Source organism: Helicoverpa zea, chromosome 9 (genome assembly GCF_022581195.2).
Source record: "Helicoverpa zea isolate HzStark_Cry1AcR chromosome 9, ilHelZeax1.1, whole genome shotgun sequence".
Taxonomy (NCBI): Eukaryota; Metazoa; Arthropoda; class Insecta; order Lepidoptera; family Noctuidae; genus Helicoverpa; species Helicoverpa zea.
In genome coordinates this window covers 2,742,028-2,763,825 of record NC_061460.1, presented here as the reverse complement: position 1 = coordinate 2,763,825, position 21,798 = coordinate 2,742,028, and the positions used below count along the sequence as shown (strand labels likewise).

General features: G+C 41.0%; 1 protein-coding gene across 1 annotated transcript in view; it reads left to right on the top strand.

Annotated features, from left to right (window-relative positions):
- Positions 1–21,798, top strand: part of LOC124632879 (unconventional myosin-XV) — a 95,729-nt gene that overhangs the window by 48,825 nt on the left and 25,106 nt on the right. Inside the window, exons 13-22 of the mRNA XM_047167854.1 lie at positions 854–944; positions 1,267–1,433; positions 2,023–2,213; positions 2,953–3,087; positions 3,454–3,638; positions 3,840–4,465; positions 4,550–6,735; positions 6,821–6,972; positions 7,229–7,472; positions 7,850–8,025. Of these exons, the coding sequence (XP_047023810.1) occupies positions 854–944; positions 1,267–1,433; positions 2,023–2,213; positions 2,953–3,087; positions 3,454–3,638; positions 3,840–4,465; positions 4,550–6,735; positions 6,821–6,972; positions 7,229–7,472; positions 7,850–8,025 (4,153 nt within the window). The remainder of the gene's footprint in view (positions 1–853; positions 945–1,266; positions 1,434–2,022; positions 2,214–2,952; positions 3,088–3,453; positions 3,639–3,839; positions 4,466–4,549; positions 6,736–6,820; positions 6,973–7,228; positions 7,473–7,849; positions 8,026–21,798) is intronic.

Sequence of the window (21,798 nt, the reverse complement as noted above, 5' to 3'; positions counted from 1 at the left end):
CGAGAACTATTCACTAATGCGAATATAATGACTAAACAACTAAAAATAACTTTTTTTTACTTTTAATTTTATTTTTAAATTAACCTTTGCCAGTTCAGAAGTTTACACATAACAGGGAAACCTCTTCATGTAGGTAAGGTCGGTACTTAGTCGTAGGTATCTGGAGTGGTTCATGTCAATAGTCAATGGGTGGGGGTCAAACTCAAGACCTTTTAATTACCAGGCAAACTCTGTAACTATGGTGATGTTACTATTCGCATGTATAATGTTAGTATACCTTGTTTTTTATGGTCCTTTATGTAAATAATCTTTGAAATCCACATAAATTCAACATAACCTATATTTGTGAAAATATGATATAGCTCCTATACCCCATGGATTTCAGACTGGAATTTTTGGCACCATCAAAGGTCTATCATAATGAACCCATTGGTACCCATTTCGTTGCTGTCGATTCTGGGTTTTTTTACTATGAAAATTTGGCCATCTCCTTTGGCCATCTCCTTTCATACAAAGTTTCGCGTTTATAGTATTAGGAACTCTAAAACTTGGGCGTCACATGATTGACACATCTTCTTGAAGCCATGTGATGGGTTTTACTTACTGATTCAAAGTTGTACCTACAACTATTTTCCGCTTTATTCACAGTGGAAGGCGTCACTTGATGACTTCATATCATAATACATAATGTGGAAACATTCTTTTGCTATTATTATAAAAGCGGCCCGCCCCGATCCCATAATAGGGATATAGGGACAAAGAAAGCGACTTTGTTTTATACATGTATGTAGTGATATTCTTGTTATTGCATTACACAATGAAAGTATTGTAAAACAAATCATTTAACTTCCAGGGATCAGGACTTCAACGATGCAGTGGCTACATTCAAGCTTATACTGAGGTGGTGCGATGAAACTGCCGCCGGTAATGAAGCCAGGCAGAAGGTAAACATTTTTTTATGACTGTAGTACCTAATAGATGGATTCTCATCTATACGGAAGAGTTTTATTGTTTGCGATTAGAATAGTTATTTTGTGAGCCCATTTATCGAGGGAGGATAATATCAAATTTTTTGAAAAAGCTGCACGGAATAGTTTACACGAGAGGCGGATGAGACCGCTGTCGGAAACTAAGAAGTCCATTATAGCAAGAATGTCAGAAATTCAGCTGAGCTTGTTTTTTCTTTCCTTTTTTTTAAGTAATTTTTCCACAAAAAATCTTATATTTACCATTATTTTGTTCTTTAAGCCCTTTTTATTTACCCAGGTGTTAGCAGACTACATAGCATCTCGCGGGTTATCGTCCCGCGGTCTTCGAGACGAGGTGCTGGTACAGGTGTGCAACCAGGCGAGTGGCGACAACTCTTCCGAGCGTGTGTGGCAGCTCATGGCGCATTGTCTAGCTGCCTTCCAGCCGGGACCGCCGCTGCATAAGTAAGTTCTTAGTTATTACATGTAAAAATAATGTTGAACTTTGAAAATTTTGCACTAGAGAACTTTGAAAGTGTCTTCTATTTTTTTTTTACTTTTCTTTAATTGTGAAAGGTAAAGTCATAATATTTCAAGTTTTAATTATTTATGATTATAGGTAGGTACTAATTGTGTAGTACATAGCAGTATGATTTTGTATAAATACAACACAATTTACTGGCGTTGTCGCGGCGTCAGCGCTACTTAAAATGCTCTTTTACACTTTTAACACGTTAGCTGCGTTAATGTCACCTCTTTAACGCAAAATCATGCAAGGCTCCAACAAAAATGCACGGGTGCAGTTCTAAAGCAGCTCGCGGACGGCTTGCATGCAAACGGCCCGCGATCTGCGCATTCACGACTCATTCGCCAGATGTAGACGCAAGCGGGCGCGAACGCCAAGTGTGGAGCCGTTTCGCATATTCTTCGAAACGCGTTCGCATTTCGCGGCCATCGCGTGCCGACCGCGGGCCTAAGTGTAGGGCGGATTTAATAAATCTTACTTTTCTGACTTTCCCGGAAATCAGATGACACAAAATACATTTATTTACAGATATCTAGTCCGCTTCGTATCGGAACGTGCGCCGGCGTCGTGGCGGTCGCAGCTGCTGCGGTCGTTGTGCGGTCGCGGCGCGGCGGCGGCGCGGACCGCGGGCGTGGCGCGGCGCTGTCCGCCCACGCTGCTGGAGTGGCGGGCGGCGCATAGTGATGCTAAGCCTGCACTGCCGCTGCGGCTGTATGACGGTAAGCTGTATTATATACCCGGCGTCACGGCGGGCGTGGCGCGGCGCTGTCCGCCGACGCTGCTGGAGTGGCGGGCGGCGCATAGTGATGCTAAGCCTGCACTGCCGCTGCGGCTGTATGACGGTAAGCTGTACTATATACCCGGCGTCACGGCGGGCGTGGCGCGGCGCTGTCCGCCCACGCTGCTGGAGTGGCGGGCGGCGCATAGTGATGCTAAGCCTGCACTGCCGCTGCGGCTGTATGACGGTAAGCTGTACTATATACCCGGCGTCACGGCGGGCGTGGCGCGGCGCTGTCCGCCCACGCTGCTGGAGTGGCGGGCGGCGCATAGTGATGCTAAGCCTGCACTGCCGCTGCGGCTGTATGACGGTAAGCTGTACTATATACCCGGCGTCACGGCGGGCGTGGCGCGGCGCTGTCCGCCCACGCTGCTGGAGTGGCGGGCGGCGCATAGTGATGCTAAGCCTGCACTGCCGCTGCGGATAGATAGAGTATAAAAATCCACAGTATTAAGCTCTTGCAAGGATTTCGTGTACAACCACACTCTTATCCAACGGTATTTGAAATATATAGAAAGATATAGCATGCTGTTATAAATTCCCTCTTAGTCTGAAGTTGACAAGAACTGTTTTTAATCTTTTCAATTATTTTTTTTTTGAATAGCCTGAAATTTGAAAACGTTGGAATCTTTGAAAATTTCCACTCTAAACGTTATAATTATTTCTTTTTCTCCATACAGACACAGTGCAGCACGTGAGCGTGGACTCGTGGACGTCGTGCGAGCGTGCGGCGGCAGCAGCGCTGGCGGCCGCCGGGGTGCAGCACAACGCGACTGGCTGGTCGCTCACTATGGAACATAATGGACAGCTTACTGGTATGGAAAGCTTTTTATGTATTCGGCTTTGCGTCTAAGGTGGATGCTGTAGTTATAGAAGTCCTTTACATGGATCGACAACCTATGTACTGAAGAGTGAAGAACTGACTGTCGGATTTTCTGGAGTCTATTTAAATGATGTATAAATAACGAAGAATTACGTATAGACAATAGAAATTATCGACCACACTGAATCGAGTACGCATAATATTTCAAAGGTTTTTTCCAAATTCATGTCCCAATAATAAAGCATTAGTTTAATGGCTAATGTGTCGGCCTTGCAGTCAAGACAGAAATAAAACTTCACACTCCACCACACACCGACATTTTAATCCTAAAATTAAAAATCTACGTTTTTCTATACAGAATGGGCGGGCTGCGAATTCGCGCTGGACGCTGTCGGCGAAGTAGAAACATGGGCAGCACTGCCCGGCGCCCGGCCCGAGCCGCTGCGAGCGTCGGGCGTCGGCCACGCGCCTGCCCGACAGTCCCCGCCTGCGCCGCCGCCGCGAGCGTCGTCCGTCGACACTGACAAGAATGCTAGGCCACAGGTAAATAAAACAAGTGTTACCCGAGAATTTCTTACAGCGAGGGGTAATTTCGTTATAAGTACAACTAAAAATTTTGACGAAAATTCTTGATCTAAATTTTATCTAGGAAATATGTGTATTAAAAGTGGTTATTTAATATTGGTGGATGTTATATCCACACGAAACTAAAAATTAAAATAAATATTCTGTTGTGTCCCCCAGATCCCACCACCAGAGCCACCAAAATCTCGCTCACCAAGCATACCGCGAATGTTACAAGACTCCATCATCGACGAAGACAACTCCGAATACAACTGGAACATAGAAAAACGCGAGGACACGCACACAAGCAAACACACGAGCGAATACTCAAAGCATGTCAGCGAATATACGAAACATAGCAACGAATATAAGCATAACAACGACTATTCTAAGCATAGCAACGATTACTCTAAGCACAGCAACGAATATTCCAGAAAAACTTCCCACGATGTACTGTCTCGGGAGTCAGCATTGAACGAACGATACTTCGAACAAACTTCGGACAAAGTCCGCAGCAGGTCGCTAGACAATCTTTTAGGTGACAACCCTGTGCCGCCACCGAACAAATTAGCCGATTTAGGGCTGTCACAATCAAGACTGAATGACCGATATCACTCGGTGGAGAGGTTAGTGGGGGCGCCGAGTGTGGCCAGTAGTAAGGGAGGTATGGAAATGGAGTATGGAACAGGATCGAGGGCTGTACCTTCGCGGTATATAAAGTCACAGTATGCTGGGAAGCGCGCGCCGGCCGGCTCGCAGTCGAGTCGCGCTTATATCGAGAAGAGCTCGGAATTTGGTGGTGTCAGGTTAGAATGAAATACATTTTCTAGCATCTGTTAACATAATTTATTATTGTAAATACATATATTTATTTGAGATTCTTTTCGCAGGTCATCAGCAATGTCAGACACCTCTGAAGCACCAAGTCTTGCCTCACACGTGCGTCGCGTCCGCGTTCCGAGCCAAGCGTCAGACGTCGATCAATTCTTAGACGATCTGTTCTCCCCTGTGCTAGACCCAAATATTGACGAGCTCTCAGACGCTCGATCCTTAGCCGCCAGCATCAAGGGAGGCAGAAACTACAGCGATTTCATCGACAGCGTCCTCAACTGCGATTACAACGAACAAATTGAAACATTAAATAACGTCCAAGAAGTCCAAAGCCTTATCAAAGGTGGAGGCAAAGAGGACAAAGAAAAGGGAAGAACAAGTAGGAAGGAGTCCAGTGTGGACTCTGTCGATGATTATATCACGAACCTATTCGATCCTATATTCATGAACGATAGTTTAAAACGTCTGACTGATGGGGAAGGCCTCACTGGTGCCATAAAAGGAGGCGGAGCAACTCCAAGAGCTGCCTCCGCTAACACGTCCACTTTAAGTTTCGGAGCTCTGCCCCTCCCACCAACAATGCCGTCCACTCCCGAAGCTCTGGCCGCTGCACTGGGACTTCATCTACCCCCTCCGGGTACGGTCGACATTAATGCATATCATCAGAACCTGCAGCGAGCATTCCTTCAAAGTGCGATGGCACAAAATCTGCAGATTCAACAGCAACTGCTGGCTCAGAACCAAGCATTACAAACTCTTTTAGCTGGTCAGGTTGTTGAGCCCTCTGAATCAGAGCCCACATCACCAGTTCGGGCATCCACAGTCGTGCACGCACAAGTCCACTCCCCACCGCGTAACGCAGTAAAGTTGCGGCGAGAGTCGAACGAGAGCATGTCTGCGGGCGCTCCGCCCCCTCCCCCACCGCCGATGCCTCCTCCACTACACTCGACCGATCCCCTGGAAATAAAGGGCTTCGTAGACCCTTACGGACGAGCGAAAACTGTCCGAATCGGCAAATGGAGATGGCCTCCACCAAAGGATGCAGTGGGCCAAGAACAAGCACAAGATTTTACCAAATTCAAACTGCGTCAGATACAAAGACGGCACACGCCACAGTCACAGTCAAACGGCATGGAACATGAACCACCACGAGGTCGATCCAAGTCAGAAACAACTCCAGGCATCGAGTGGGAGGAGTTCGAGGTGGACGGTCCAGTTGTATCACCGAGTAGAGAAGCGCCAAACCAACGGACAGCTAGACGAAGTTTCGAGATCGGAGCTCAGCGTCCGTCACCAGGTAGCGTTGGGAAGCTCAAGTTGAGTTCCGAAATGAGACAACGATTGGAAAGAGTCACAGCCAATCACTCTGTACGCAGCACGTCTTCTGCGGCAGAAACCCCGCGTACCATTAACAAGTTAGAAGATACTAGAAAGTTAATGCTGGAGCGTCAGTTAGGAGGTGGGGCACGTTGGGACGCGCCGCCGCCGCCCCTGCCACCTGCGCCGCCTGGCCCTGCCCCTCCCCCGCCCATGTCACCACCTACACCACCTGACGGTCCTGCGCCTCCTCCACCTGCACCCGACGCGTCATCAACCTTCGCACAACTACGCCGCGACCGTGACACATTCGGTGTTCATCAAAACAGAGAGGCTGACGACCGTCACGCCTTCTTAGCTAACTGGAACTCACGACGCAGAGAGGAGTCCGAGCCTCCACCGTCTCGTGATGACTTAGCCACACGGTTCCTCACAGCCGACAGGCGTCACTCCGAACGCAGAGTTAACGACTGGGGCGATGAATCTGATGTCCGCAGCTACGATGACCGAGGACAAAGTCGAGACGAATGGGACTCAGAGTCAGGACACGACACAACTGGCCGTCGTGATAGAGACAACTATTCAGGCCGAGAAGCGTCGGAAATTTACGAAGTACACACGACAAGAGCCGAACGAAGGAAAGAAGAGAATGGTATTGAAGATTCATTTGATCGCAAGCGTTCTCCGTTCTACGATGATTTTGAGAGATTTGATGGCAGGAAGAATTCTCGGGATATGCTTGTAGGAAGAGCGAGGGAAAGTCCGAGGTCTGATATAATTTTCCCTCAAGAGAATAATGATGCGAAGAGAACTGAAAGAGCTACGTTCAAGACTCACATGGCGCAAAAGGAGAGAGACAGGAAAATGGAGGCGGAGCGACGACATTCCGTGTCTACTCACGTCACTGACAGGACTGAACATATCGAACGTAAGTACCTATACGATCATTTTTTGACATGGGCTTGAAGTAAATCATGTCGTACATGTTAATCTTATTATTTTTTATTATGTAGGTGACGTGCCCGCCCCAGCAGCACTCCTGCCTTCAGACCGCTCATTCCTCACATACAGCAGAGTTCCATGGAAGCTGCGAGTGCGCAAAGAAGTATTCACTCCTCTAGAGACCTACAACGACCCAGCCATATTAGACCTACTTTATGCTCAAGTAAGTTGTGAATTTCCGAAGTTACATTTACACATTCTTGGTAGAGAAACGTTATTTATAAGTGTTTTTGAAGTAAATAAATGAATAAATAATAATATTTTTGACACCATTGCATAACCATGATGCATGCTTATTATGTCCTGCAGTTTCAAGGTTTGTAAAAAAGATGAGTTAACTGGCCAATTATTGGTATATCACCAAAATCTGAATAGTCTTTTATATAATATCGCATATTTACCTGTCCATTTGTTCCCAGATTGTCCACGACATAAACTCCACGCTCCCATCTCTGCGCATGAGTGCGAGCGAGCGTCGCGCCGGCGCGGCGTGGCTGCGCTCGCAGGCCGGGACGCCCGTCCGCGCGGCAACGAAGCGGCAAGCCGTAGAAATGGCGCGCTCTTGGCCTTTTTACTTCGCTCGTTTATTTGCAGCGAGAGTACCGCCAGGAGAGAATGCTGTGTTAGCTGTGTCGCATAATGCTGTCACTATTGGAGTTAAAGGTAAAGCTCGACAAATGATTTGTATGTAATGCTGCCTTATCGATAGACTCTGAATCCCAGGCCATTTGGATATCATGTTCCTGAGGTAATTGTTTGATGGTTTGAAAAATTCGAAAACGATCTCATAATAAAACAGTAATCAGCAGTCACACAAAAACGACCAAACCTCCAAATTCTTAGACATTTTCCTCATGAAATTTGCTATAGAAAAAAAAAGAAACTCCCTGCGAAAGAATTAAGAAAGATTCGTTTATCTACTACACAGAAGAACTTGATTCTTAAAAAATCTACTGGCCAAACAGCTACTTGCAGACTCACCAAAATACCTCTGTGGGATCTATTCCCATACGGCATACTAACCATCAAATCATCCCCAGGTCCAGCCGGCCTCACCATCCGCCGATCGCTCTCCCTAAGCGGTCTCCGCGCATCATCATCAGCCCCTCACTCCCTGCAGTTGTCATCTTCCCGGGAACCGCCGCTGACGCTGCACGTACCATTGGCTCATCACGCGCATGCTCTCATTGCGGAGTACGCACTGCAGTATACTCAAGTATGTTTGCTTTAGTTGTTTCATGAGGACTGTTAGACTTATTTCTTGCTTCTTGAATAGTTTCCTTCTAGGATGAGGGTCGTTACCACACATGACGTAAAAATGGTCACGTCAGACTAGCCCATCATGCTCACGCGCTCATTGCGGAGTACGCATTGCAGTATACTCAGGTACGTTCGCTTTAGTAATGAGGACTGTTAGACTTATTTCTTGCTTCTTGCATAGTTTCCCTCCTAGGATGAGGGTCGTTACCACATGCGACCGTAAAATAGTTACTGCCGAACGGACGCTGTTGCTCAAGAGTTTTGATCTGCTACTGAGGGTAAACTGGGTAATATTTACGTTATTTTGTTATAGCTTTAGTATAGACCTTCAAAAATGTATTGATTCGCGAGATTGGTCGGTCGTATGTATATGTCCCGAATCCGTTAAATGCAAAGGACCACCCTAGACCCTAGGACCTAAAGAAATACAGAAATAACTTTAATATGGACAGTTTTAAGAGTCTTAAAATTAATTAATATTAATTTCGCCTCGCTATATTAGATTGATTCAGAACGTTCATATGATATAGGTACCTAGTTGTTGCTATATCATTAGAATAACAAGTTGCACAGTCATCGTATCATAATGAGCTATTCGTATACTTGAAAACATCACATTATTATTTGCTTTTATTCAATGTTTTACATAACATAGCAATAAAATCATAACCCACTTATTTTACTCAGTCTGTCATAAATTGCGACTTTCTTTAGTCCGCCTCGATTGGTCATTTATATTCAAATACGTAAATAATATTTTATACATATAGTTGTAGCATATTTATATAACTCAAATTGCATGTATAGGTACTTGTTGTAATAACTATTTTAAAAGCCTATCAAATGTTTTTGAGTACAAAGGTCAAATAACAGCAAAGTTGCAGTAATAGAGTCATCATTTCTGTACAATTAACTATGGAATGCCTCGTACATGACATAATGTATGTGAATGAATTAACAATTTTGAACGCAGCTTAATTTAAGTTACTATCAATAAAATGATAGCTAATAGTAAGTCTCAATAATGAAAACATTATGTAACGACAAGACCCATAATATATTACTAACCCATACATAACATACTACATATATATATACTCAAAATGGGTCCTATATGCAGATGCACAGAGTAAGTAATTTTGTTCTCCATAGTCATATGACACAGATTAGTAGGTAAATAATTACTCCCATAAAGTCTATTTTACGAATGAAGTTCGCAGCGCTATGCGATAGCTCAGTAAATACGTACAAAAATACCTAAAATAGTTCCACAATTTTCCGCGGGACTTCTTTCGAGAAATGGACTTTACCTTCTCTTTTTGATATTATATCAATTATTATTTATGGACTCTTGACGACTGTAATTTTTCTAGTGTCATAATATTAAAATATATTACGCTGAAAATGTGGCAATAGTTTATCGATTATTATCTTAAAAATATGGAATTTTGATCCACATGTATAGGTCAAGGAAACTCATTAATTAAATCATTACAGCTGCTTTTTAACATTTAAATGCTAAATTACAAAAGCAATGCTAATAGTGGATAAAAACCAGATGTTCAAGATCTTTAAACATCATTTAAATTGAAATAATTTGCTATGTTCAACATTCACTTATTAGAAAATGTAGAACTCAGAGAAACGACAAGAAAAAATTACAAAACCTACTAAAGAAAGGTTTACCTGTTACGCTGGTCACTTTTAAAGCAAATCTTGTCATATACGAAAACAAAACTTCCTGATTAAAGTTAAGCATTTTGAATAAAATTTACCGCTTAAAAATAAACACAGCAGCCATAAAAATAACATCCACATATAAAATGTAAGCATTTAATTTAATTAAAACTCTTAATCAGAGCCTTTAAATTAGTATGTAAATAACATGATCTGCATATATGGGCATGGAGCACAAACTGCCGGCATGACCTACAAAGGTATAGCTCATTTATACCGTCATACATTAACACAGCAAAAGATAAGAAACGCCATTAAAATTCCCGTTTACACCTTGCCTATGAGCATTAGATAGTTACACATTATTATAGAAAGGTTATAATGAACTGGGCATGAGGCTCCCTCACGTAAATAGCAGAAAATGGCTCTTTTCACGTTTATGTAGCGCTATAAAAATTGTTTTTTGAAGTACCTAAATGACCTAGGTACCTACCTACTATCCTAACCCCTCAATCATGTACCACCTCATTATCATCTGCCTAGCCTTTTCTCTTCTGTGTTGGGGTCGGCTTCCAGTCTAACCGGATGCAACTGAGTACCAATGTTCAAGGAGTGACTACCTGTCTGATCTCCTCAACTCCGGGTAACCAGTCTTATCTATGGGAATACCACTAGGTAAGACTTGCAATCAGACTTTTTGTCTTCTGACTACCAATAACGACTGCCAAATATTATGTTCAATGACAGCTCATCATGTACCACCTTCACACGCAAAAATCCCGCATTCTCAAATCATAAGGTTTACATACTCTTCATCTTCCACTGTTTTCATATTTCGAATCAAATAACGTTACATGAGTATCTTGTATGCCCGTGCGCAGTAAATCAACAGGCGATAAAAGAAAACAGCATAACATTTTGTATCGATACTGTTTGCGAGGATAAGCTTGCATAACATAATGAAACACGTTTTACAGGAAGAAGTGTTGTTAAATAATATGTGGGGATCACTTTGTTTGTAAAAGATGTTTCCGTGCGTAACTGAAGCGGCCTGGGGAATTTATGAGTGTGCAGTGCACTTGTGCAGTTTGGCGGATGCAAAAAGTAGGGATGCCCAACGCTAGCAACAAAAAAAAATTAGATGACAGCTGTCATTTTTCCCGCCCGTTTTTGTTTGTTGTTTCTTTCTGCCGATGTCTACTGAGATAAATATTTTCTTATTTTTATTTTAGTATTCACTCACTTGCAATTTCACGTAAGATTGAAACATATTTCTGGGAATGCAATATCTGTTAGGTAACTGAAATATGTATTTGAAAGAGTAACCTACATTTCTTTCCCAAGAAACAGATACTTACTTTAATCTTGCGAAAGTCTAAACAAATCTTTTTCACTTTTGAATTTAAAATAACCATTTGAATATTACAGAAAAATCGATCTAGAAATAAAACCGTAAATATAGATATTTACATACATATTTACATAAACGTTGATACTTCTATTAAAAGTAACTTAATGGAATACTTCATAAACCATGCCGGTTACTTTGCTAGCCCTACGCGCTTCACAGATTAGCAATTCAATGAGCTTTCTTAATGAGTACGTAATTGGTACTGTAAGTAGTGTTATTGCAGGCGCGAGCCGGCTCCGTGACCGCTAACTATGTTTACTATCTGTGGTTCAGACGCTTATTGTAAGTTAGAAGAAGTAATGTAAAGTAAATGACCTCAATGGGTTTCATTCTGGTAAAAAAAAAACAACTAGATAATAATAAAAAAGTGAGAAGAGCCTTTTCTATCACTAGCTCCCTGAATAGTCTAACGGGACATAAACATGACACGTTAAAGAATAGTACTTTAGGAACTATTTATTTTCTAGTGCTTAAACGCAGTCTACACGTTTAACTAAATTCTAAATTAAATTCGTCTTTACTCCGCAAACACAGCAACGCCAAGCGATTTCATTTGGACAGAACTTGGTAGTTTATTATTCTGTAAAAAGAATAAACAAAAAAGTTATGTCAACGATGTCACTGCCAACCCCGCAATTTTTATGCAAAGAACTCACCCATTCAGCCTAATTAAAACCTCTTGCTATATGCCTACGTTGAAGCAATAGCAGCTCCCGTTAAATGGGTCCGTTACGCTGACCGCGCAGGTGCTACCTAGGTTCCGCTACAGCCGCCAGTCTAAATGACAGTGGATGTAACGCCTACACCGCCGTGGAATGTTGGGCCGCCTGTACCATGCTTATGACTTTGTAATCAAGTACTAGGCTGTATGCCGACTTTCCTTAGCATGGGTAGATTACCGCGTTTGCCAGATCGAATGTGGAACGCGGCAGTTGGACAATAAACTGCTAGAGAGATTTATTTCGTATTTAAATCTGGTCACTCGGTAAATTCTTCTACACGAGACTTTTGTTTTTAAAAAAGCTTGTTAAAAGAACACTTTAACAACTGATTGAAATTGAAACTAATCTGAGCACACTCTTTTATTTCTTGCAAGACTAATTTTGTCTTTAAACATTTATCTAATCACTTTTAAATCCGTTCCTAGATTTGAAGTGTGTACCTAAATAGGAAGCCCACACATATCCGTAGTACTGACTCATCTGCGTGTCGTGAAAGGCGGTGAATGGTCCTCAGTGTTTGCGTGAAAATCGAATGTAAATTGTCAGATTTCCACTCGATGGTCACGGCATTTGTTATGTCCATTACGTAGGCACAAATGATCATTTCAACAGTCATCATAATTTGTCTGATAGTTGGTACTGCGCACCTGGTGACCTATTGTTGGTAGACCTGAAAAATACATGTTCTATTCTATTCATAATTTGTTTTGGTTTCGATCCAAGGTGTAACTGACCTTTAGGCCAAAATAATTGGTATCAGTTTTATGATTTGATTGTGTTGTTGGCTATTAGAAATTATCTGTCTGCATTAGTTCATTAACTTTCAATCAAGATATCTAGACAATTAAATATTTAAATATATTGTAATAGTTGCAATTTACATTGGACAAGGCCTGTAAATAAACGTTGGCATATCAGCGGTAATAATTCGCACATACCTGCTTAGACCAGATACATTTGAATGACATTGTCACGATCTACATATTTCACACGTATCAAGCTATATGAAACAGGCAAGGTCAATCAATGTCGCCGTCGATTTGTTACAATATGCAATACAACAATAGTGATAAAAACCGGCGTCCACCATAAGTCACCATCGACCTCAACCTGAGATGACAGCGACAGTGGCGGGCGGCACCGCGCGCAGTCCCTCGGCAGCCGCGCACGCGCGCGCACCATGCAGCGGCCGCGCCTCTCGCTCGCGATGCGCGACAACTGGCGCCACCTGCAGCGCCTGTACGGCCTCGAGCTCGACTGCGACGACTGCTCACCCCCGCGCCGAGCCCCCAGTCTAGACTCCCTCATCAACTCCTCCGAAGGTGCCGTCTCCAGCGCGGACGCCTCAGCTCCCGAGGACTCCGACTCCGGAGCTGACACCCGCAATGACCCAGAACCGCCTCGCAGGAAAGCTCACTCTAACCCGTAAAGGATAAAGAAATGCCCTCAAAGTTTCTCGTCATCATCCAGCGGCCACATGGAGACGATCCATGAAGAGACAACCGAACCCAAAGTGTCTGTGAAGGAGATTCTCGCGAGATTCGAGAATCTTACTGAAAATACGCAGGTAATAAGTGTTTGTGTGTTGTGTTCCGGATGGAAATGGGGATTGGGGTGAACAGGTTTGAAAGCAATTTGTTATTAAGCTACGTGCTCCAGTTAGCGGTAACTGCAAACTGCAAATCAACAGTTTCTATCGATTTCCTTCATCAGCTGTTTGAAAACAAACATTTTGCAACGTGACATTACAAATTACAGTATTTGTTTGGTCAACGAATTTCACTGAATTTGTATGTAATAGAGGTTTCAAAAGAGTGCACTCAGCGCTCTTCAGCGATGTTGAAAATACGACGCTGACGATTATGAATGCATTATGTTTTTTTTGTATGTCGCATGATGCGCAAACGCTTTCCAATCAGCGTCGATGATCTCGCTGTGTAATCGATCTATTCATGAGCTTCAGTACATTGTTGGCCGTGTTGATTTTCTTGTCATTATCTTCGTCAACATGACGACTCGTGACAAACACGATATGCAATTCTATTTCTTCTGCAATTCATCTTACTACTTACTATACTCCTATGTTTTGTTTACATACCTTTTAATTTCAACTAGCTATATTCAGCATTACATTCTCTGATCAAAATATGAATTTAGTAAACTGATGAACGCTCACTTATCGACATTCGAAAGATTACGTCAGTAATCTCGCATAATTTCGGAATGGAAAATATAAAGTCATTGATTTATGGTTAAAATTCACTCGTTTAAACTCTTGATCTCAACAGTTATACTTCCGACTTCATTATGTCTGTTGTCCTCATTTTAGTTGCATTATAAATATTAAAAAGTTATATCCAAAGTCCTAATTACGTCAAACCTTCGCAGACTTTCGTAACACCGAATGATCGCGTATTATATTCAGAGTCATCAATACGTTAGCCTCTGAATGCTTTTCAAATTGTTGCAAATCATCTGTGACCTTTGTTAAATCATATAATGTATTCACAGCTTCAATATTTATTACGAAATATGTTCGGAACTGAAATTATCTAACAATTACTATTAGGCGATTAGCGCACGCGACAGGTATCCGACTCATGACCCTTCACAAGTCAAGGCGAGGCGGTGCGTGGTTACTGCAAGTATATCTTTGTGGCCTATGAGAACTCGCCTAACTTAGGTATTTGTTATGCTCATAATTAACTATAACGCTGCTTAACTAGCAGTTCCTATACCGGTTTTTTGGCAACATTACCTCCTATTTGATCCGTATCATCGCCAAGTCTTGTTGAATTTATGAGCGATCTGGGGCCCGATTCTCCTAAGTTAATAATGTCAAAATCGAATCGCAATATGATCGCAATAGCAGTTTTAACCATATCGGGCATTCTGCTACTAATGTAAGACTAATCGTATTCCAACGACATTCGATTGGTTTTCGATTGGTCTGCTATTTTGGTGATTTTGGTCTATACGGTAGTTTGTTCTACAATCATATTGCAATCGTAAATCATTTGCAGACAAAATGATTCATTATTGAATGACAGAAAAAGATAAAAACGTTTATTTCAAAGAAAAAATAGCGGAATGCCACATACGCTTCAATCGTAATCGAGTCGGGATTGAATCTCAGTCGAACCGAGTCGAACGTGAATCGTATGTCGCTTAAGTAAAATTAGGAGAATCGGGCCCCAGGATAGTACCTACATATCAAAGTTTTTTTATACCTATAAAAAAAATCTGCAAGTTCGGTACGCCTTGTGGTTGTGGCCAGATCCCAGTTCCAAGCCAGTGAGCAGAACAAATTCAACAAGCTCATGTACGGACTTTACCCTTTAATTAAAAATGTAATGAGTCTCATCTTGCTACAATGTGAATTAAGCATTTAAATACGAAAGCTATGGAAAGTTTAACTTAGCCTACATTTTAGGACCTACCTTTCTGCAAAATGCATACCTAAATATTATTTGCGCCAAAAAATTATCATTTACTATCGAAATAGCAAATTGTGATCTTTACTCGGTAAATTATAAAAGTTTAATATTTATTTTCCCAAATGTACACAATGTCCCAAGTCACCCGGTAAAATGTCTGATACTGATCTCAATTTAGATTATAAATCAATATGGCAGCACGCTTAGACAGCAATCATTCATTCGATTCTTTAACAATATTGTTCAGAATCATCAGTTTCAACACGCTTTGTTTATTTTTCTTTTTGATTTGAAACAATCTTGAATCTTGTATAATAACGCTGAAGAAGTTTGATTTTGTTTCAACATAATGTCGCGATTACATCAAAATTATGATATAACTACTTTCGTAAAGATGCAAATCATTTGTGTCGCATTCTTTTTTGCATGTCAACTGTTTAGTCTAGCTTTGTGGCCAGTTATGTTGTTGGATTCTTCTTTACTGTAATTGTAAAAGATAGTTTTTAATCCCGGAGCGCCGTAAGTGCTTCTTGACAAGATGATTGCCTTGTAATCATCTGTAATATTAGTGTACCTATGACCTAAATATAAGTCTACACAGACACAAACGTTCAAATTGAGAACCTCCTTCTTTTTGGGAAGTCGAGCTAAAAGCTTCTAACTCTATATGTGTAGGCTTTACAATGACAGCATGATACACAAAAACATTGAATACCAAAACAAATCCTCTGTATCACTTACCTCCTTTGTGTCATATTGACACGGATACAAGCTTGTCAACTTATCACCACGAGAACACAATGCATTGATGCTGACATTCGATTACTTTGTCACGATCATTGCGCAAACGACAAATTGACATCCACTGTTGTTGTTTATTGAACATCTTTGACAGTAGTTACGAGTAGTTAGAACCCAGTAAACTGGTTGTCAAACAACCAGTCTTACCATGGGGTATTGGGTTGCCCGGGTAACTGGGTTGAGGAGCTCAGATAGGCAGTCGCTTCTAGTAAAACTCTGGTACCCAGCTGTATCTAGTTAGATTGGAAGCCGACCCCAACATAGTTAGGAAAAGGCTCGTTAAATGATGTTGTTGGTTTCTCACTGTCAGATTAAGAGTAACTTCTACGTCAGGCTGAGCCTGAGCAAATATTGAGATGCTAATTAGCAGTATTAGATAAATTAGTTGCATCATCGACATCGGTCGGAGATTATAAAAGATCTGATTTTCCGGTTCCGTTTTGTATTTTGACAACAACAGCGCGATCTTTGTGGTTATTTGTAACTAGGTTCCAGGTCAACTGCATAGATTCTGATATATTTATTAGGTACCTAAGTATGTCATTGAAACTGACTTTCGGTTATGGCCAAAGGGTGTCCACCCAAGTGCGAAGGACATAACGAGTACAATTTGTATGTGTGCGTGACTCAGACGCCCTTTAGTCTTCTCAAATCTGCTGAAATTACAACGCTCCAAAATTGTTGTGAGAACTACGTGCTCACCGAGGCACGGAGACATAATATGGACTGACCGCATCTAGTGTTATTAGAAGGCACATCTCTATCATTTGTGAACCTGGTACCACGATCATTCTATAAGTATAGGTACTTTAAGGTTGTGTTCACAATTTCTTTCTTTTGAAAACACCATCAAAGGCATAATAATCCCATGACAGGGACATCAATTCATGTAATAACGGCATTAAAAGTGAAACACGTCACAGTCGCCGCCTGCGGGGAAAGTTGATCATATGCGTGTGCGCACTTAATGCTGTCGATACGTATAACTACTAGTTAGTAGTTATTGTATAGTATTGTGTTGGCAGATGTCATTTGTTGTGGATCGAATCATTGTATGTTGTTGTTGTTTTTTTTGCGTCTAATGGGTAAACTTAAACCAGTTTATCATAATGGTTTTCTTTTTTATTTATGATCTAACTTGTTCTTCTAAAACAAATACATATTCCGTTCAGTAGGTATGACAGATTTTAGGTTACCTATTTAAATAAGCTTTCAAACTTATTTAAATCTCAATTGAAAGGTTGTCACTATAAATTATTTATCTATATTCTTCTTCTTCTGTTGGGCATCTTATAATGAAGATAACAGTAAACTCTGCGAGTTTACCCCTTCCTTTGATGTTCCAAGCTCTTCAACGCTGACAAATACCCATCCACTCTCAGATTTCCGCAACTATGATTTCTTGCGCTTACCCTATGTTTTGCCCATCAATATAATAAGCTACATATTACTTACACACAACAAAACACCATGAGCCACGTATGAATAACGATGGCTTCACAATGCGATGATAGCAAATTGTCTGCGTGACGAGGCCTCTGCGACAATCGCAAGTTAATCGGACCGTGGTTCCGTTTCCTCTTTACTGGACACCCGACACGGTTTAGCAAATGAATTAGCGATGCCGTGTGAAATACTACGTATATGTTATTTTTTGTATGTGAAAAGGGGATTTCGTTGTTATAAAGAGGTTTTAAAACAAACTGTCATTTGCGCGCCAAAACTATGACGACTTAAGAGTTAGGCGTGCCTCTAATGTCTCTGGTCACATTCGGAAATTCGGTTGTAACAGCTTATGTATGTACAAAGACATGTAAAGTAATGAATCCTAAAATACTCCTCGTCAGTTGCAATAGTGTACCTATGTATACGTATATGTTGATTTTAGACTAGAAAGAAATCTACTTACAATTTTTACTTGCCAAGAAATACTAACAAATTAAATGAAAGGCAGTGATCATTATAAAATTTCTCCTTCGAGGGATATTTTTTCCTGAAACTCAACCGATTAATTGAAAACGGAATCTATCGCACGCGACGCTTCGTGATGTTCTATGAAAATGTTTGTATTATTGTGACACGAATACTCGCCACACATCGAGAATCGAAACGTAAATCGATCTCAATCGTTATCGTTCCTAATCGATGTAACGGCATGGTCATAATAATGTGGGCCTTTCTTTGTTTAACATTATATTGTCTTTAAGAGAATTGAGTTTTTTATCGATTCTATTAGAAATATAGTGGTAAAGTAACGTGAAGGAATTTGATGGAACCTTTGATATGTGGTATTGGGTCGGTTATCAGCTGATAGAATTACATAATTGATTATAATCATGAACATCTGCAAAATCAGGAAAGTTACTACTGGCATAGGTGTAATTTACCATTGACAATACAAAAGCAGGACAGGAGCAGGCTGGGTTTCGGAGCGGATACGGCACCATAGACCACATCCACACAGTGCGGCAGATTATACAGAAGACCGAAGAGTATAATCAGCCCCTGTGTCTAGCATTTGTGGACTATGAGAAGGCCTTTGACTCGGTTGAAATCTGGTCTGTTCTGGAGTCCCTGCAGCGTTGTCAAGTAGATTGGCGTTACATCCAAGTAATGAGATGTCTCTACGAAGCTGCTACAATGTCCGTCCAAGTACAGAATCAGCAAACAAGGCCCATACCGTTGCATCGAGGAGTGAGACAAGGGGATGTTATTTCCCCGAAACTGTTCACTAATGCAATGGAGGATATGTTCAAGACGCTGAACTGGAAAGGACGCGGCATCAACATCAATGGCGAACACATCTCTCACTTGCGATTTGCTGACGATATCGTCATCATGGCGGAAACGCTGCAGGACCTACAACAGATGCTGAACGACCTGGCTGAATCGTCTCTACGCATCGGCCTACGGATGAACTTGGACAAAACCAAGGTCATGTTCAATGAACATGTTCTACCGGAACCAATTGCGATACACGGCGCCGTTCTCGAAGTTGTTCGGAAAAATGTATACCTCGGGCAGACATTGCAGTTAGGTAGAAACAACTTTGAGGACGAGGTGAATAGGAGAATTCAGTTGGGTTGGGCTGCATTTGGGAAGCTACGTCGAGTCCTAACATCGTCGATCCCACAGTGCCTAAAGACAAAAGTCTTCAATCAGTGCGTCCTACCTGTCATGACTTACGGAGCCGATACGTGGACACTGTCGGTACGGCTGGTTCACAAGTTTAAAGTCGCTCAGCGGGCTATGGAAAGGGCTATGCTCGGCATTTCTCTGAGGGATCGCATCAAAAATGAGGTAATCCGTCAGAGAACCAAGGTCATCGACATAGCCCACCGAATCAGCAAGCTGAAGTGGCAGTGGGCTGGCCATATTAGCCGAAGAACCGATAACCGTTGGGGTAAACGAGTTCTAGAGTGGAGACCACGCCTCGGCAAACGTAGTGTAGGACGTCCTCAGGCACGGTGGAGTGATGACTTGCGCAAGACGGCTGGCAGGAGCTGGATGCGAGAAGCTGAAAATCGATCTCAGTGGCGTGCACTTGGAGAGGCCTATGTCCAGCAGTGGACTGCGATAGGCTGATGATGAATACAAAATACCTAGTCATTTGATTCATCGATAATTAGACATAATTGTACTTTTCAATGGAAAAATTAAGATTGGTATTTTTATTTATTTACGTGCCATAGCTGTAGCAAACACATTCCTTCTTTCCAATTACTATAGTTTAACAATAGACTATCCATGTTTCAAACTTCACAAAACACATGGCGGCATACAAATGGCGGCATCCCATAGAGTTTCGATTCAATCACTCGTAATGTATCTTGATCTAAGCGATCTGGTACAGGAAGCCTCTTGATTATGTTCACCATTGAATCCATTCGGTCTTCCGGCCAGTTGTTAGTTTTTTCTATAAAATTATCTGCGAATATCTCTAACTGTACAATTACAGGATAATACGGCAATTTGTTCTGTTAGACACGCAATTCCTGTATACAAACAACATGTTTATGTACCTACAAATATATTGTAAAAAGCTAGCCAACTCGGCGACATATAATTTTCAAAGAAGCGTCAAATATAAAGACAAACATACAATTTTTTTTCGCTTGAGTAATTTAGGGTGTTTTCTAAAAAACATAATATAAACTCTACGCCCTTTAAGATAAGATTGATAACCGTATATCTAGTGAACACAACGATTAAATTAAAGACACCTGTTATATTAAAGCTGTTAGGGATGCGTTTGCGTCGATCCGTGCTTCCTGTCCGTTAGCCACGAACCCTTCTGGAAAAATTCGTGTGACAAAGAAACGGCCGCAAAAGGCATGATTCACGATTGTCGATTATTTCGGTTTAAAATGTAAATATACTTATCATTTTATTAATAAAAGGCGTTTTTATGACCAAATTTTTTGTCAACATTTAGAATCCCCATTTTTTCTTCCGATACGTTATACAATCGAAAATTTAATCTGTGATTGAGCGTCTTAAAAATGCTAAAAAAACAAATGCACAGACATCCACAAAATGTTCTCAAAAATACAATCTCAGATAACCATCTCGATATTAATATTCAATTTAATAACGTTCTACTCGCTGGGCAACTATAGAAATGTGACGTTTCACTTTTATAAGTGAGTTTGGGCTTAGGCAGTACCACTTACGTACCAGTAATTGTCAATATCAGTTAATTGTGGGTTCAAAGAGACCGTGACGAGTGGTCGGCTACTCTCTCTCCTCACGTACGCTATAAAACACTGCTTTGAGGTAATTCCACCTTAGGGTAGCTCATGTAATCTGTAAACTGCATAATTAAAGTGACTTATGGAGGTGGTAATTTGACAAAAATATAGCCAAGTTTGTGTAAATGTTAGTATAATTTTTATGACTGTAATCCTGCTTATCAAAAGGTCTTTAAAAAATCCTAAAAGGAGTGGGTAAATAAACAGCTCAAAAGTTATAATTGTACTTAAATAACTTTAAAGATTCCAATTAAAATTGCTATCTAATATTACCGCTATCATCTCCTTCAGTTTGAGCGTTTAAACTTTTCATTAAAATCTAGATTTTTACCAAAAAAGTAACTATCAGTCCCATTACTACAATAATTCAGACGTAATCAGTAAAATAGTATGTAATTCACCTGGCCAAGGCTATTGTACCTATGCCATGCCAGTCCAATTAACTCTGTCGTAGATACCAGACTGATTATATCATTTAGCCGTCTGTAGGAAGTCGTATATTACTCTAAGTTACTCTGAGATGTCATAGATTGTCATCCAACATATGATCTAAAGTCGCGAGTCACGCATGGCATAGTTCAAAGTTCAGTCACATAACACTGAAATGTTTTGAAGAATAATAGTCTCAGAAAACAAGAATTAATAAATAAAATAACTCTATAAAATAAAATAAAAAATATTTTATTTTATTGTTTATGTAATTTTCAAATTCCTTATAATAAAAAATTTAATTCTTTTATAAAAAAATGTTCTTGTATTCTAATTAAATAATGTCATCCATATAGCACATCAAAATATGATTTAGAACTTGGCGGAGACATTACCACGATCAAAAATGTTTCGCTATACTAAACGATGAATTTACTTCCATAAGGAAGTTATATTTCTGGTATACATTAAAAAAGATGAAATCTATAAACTTTGTTCCCA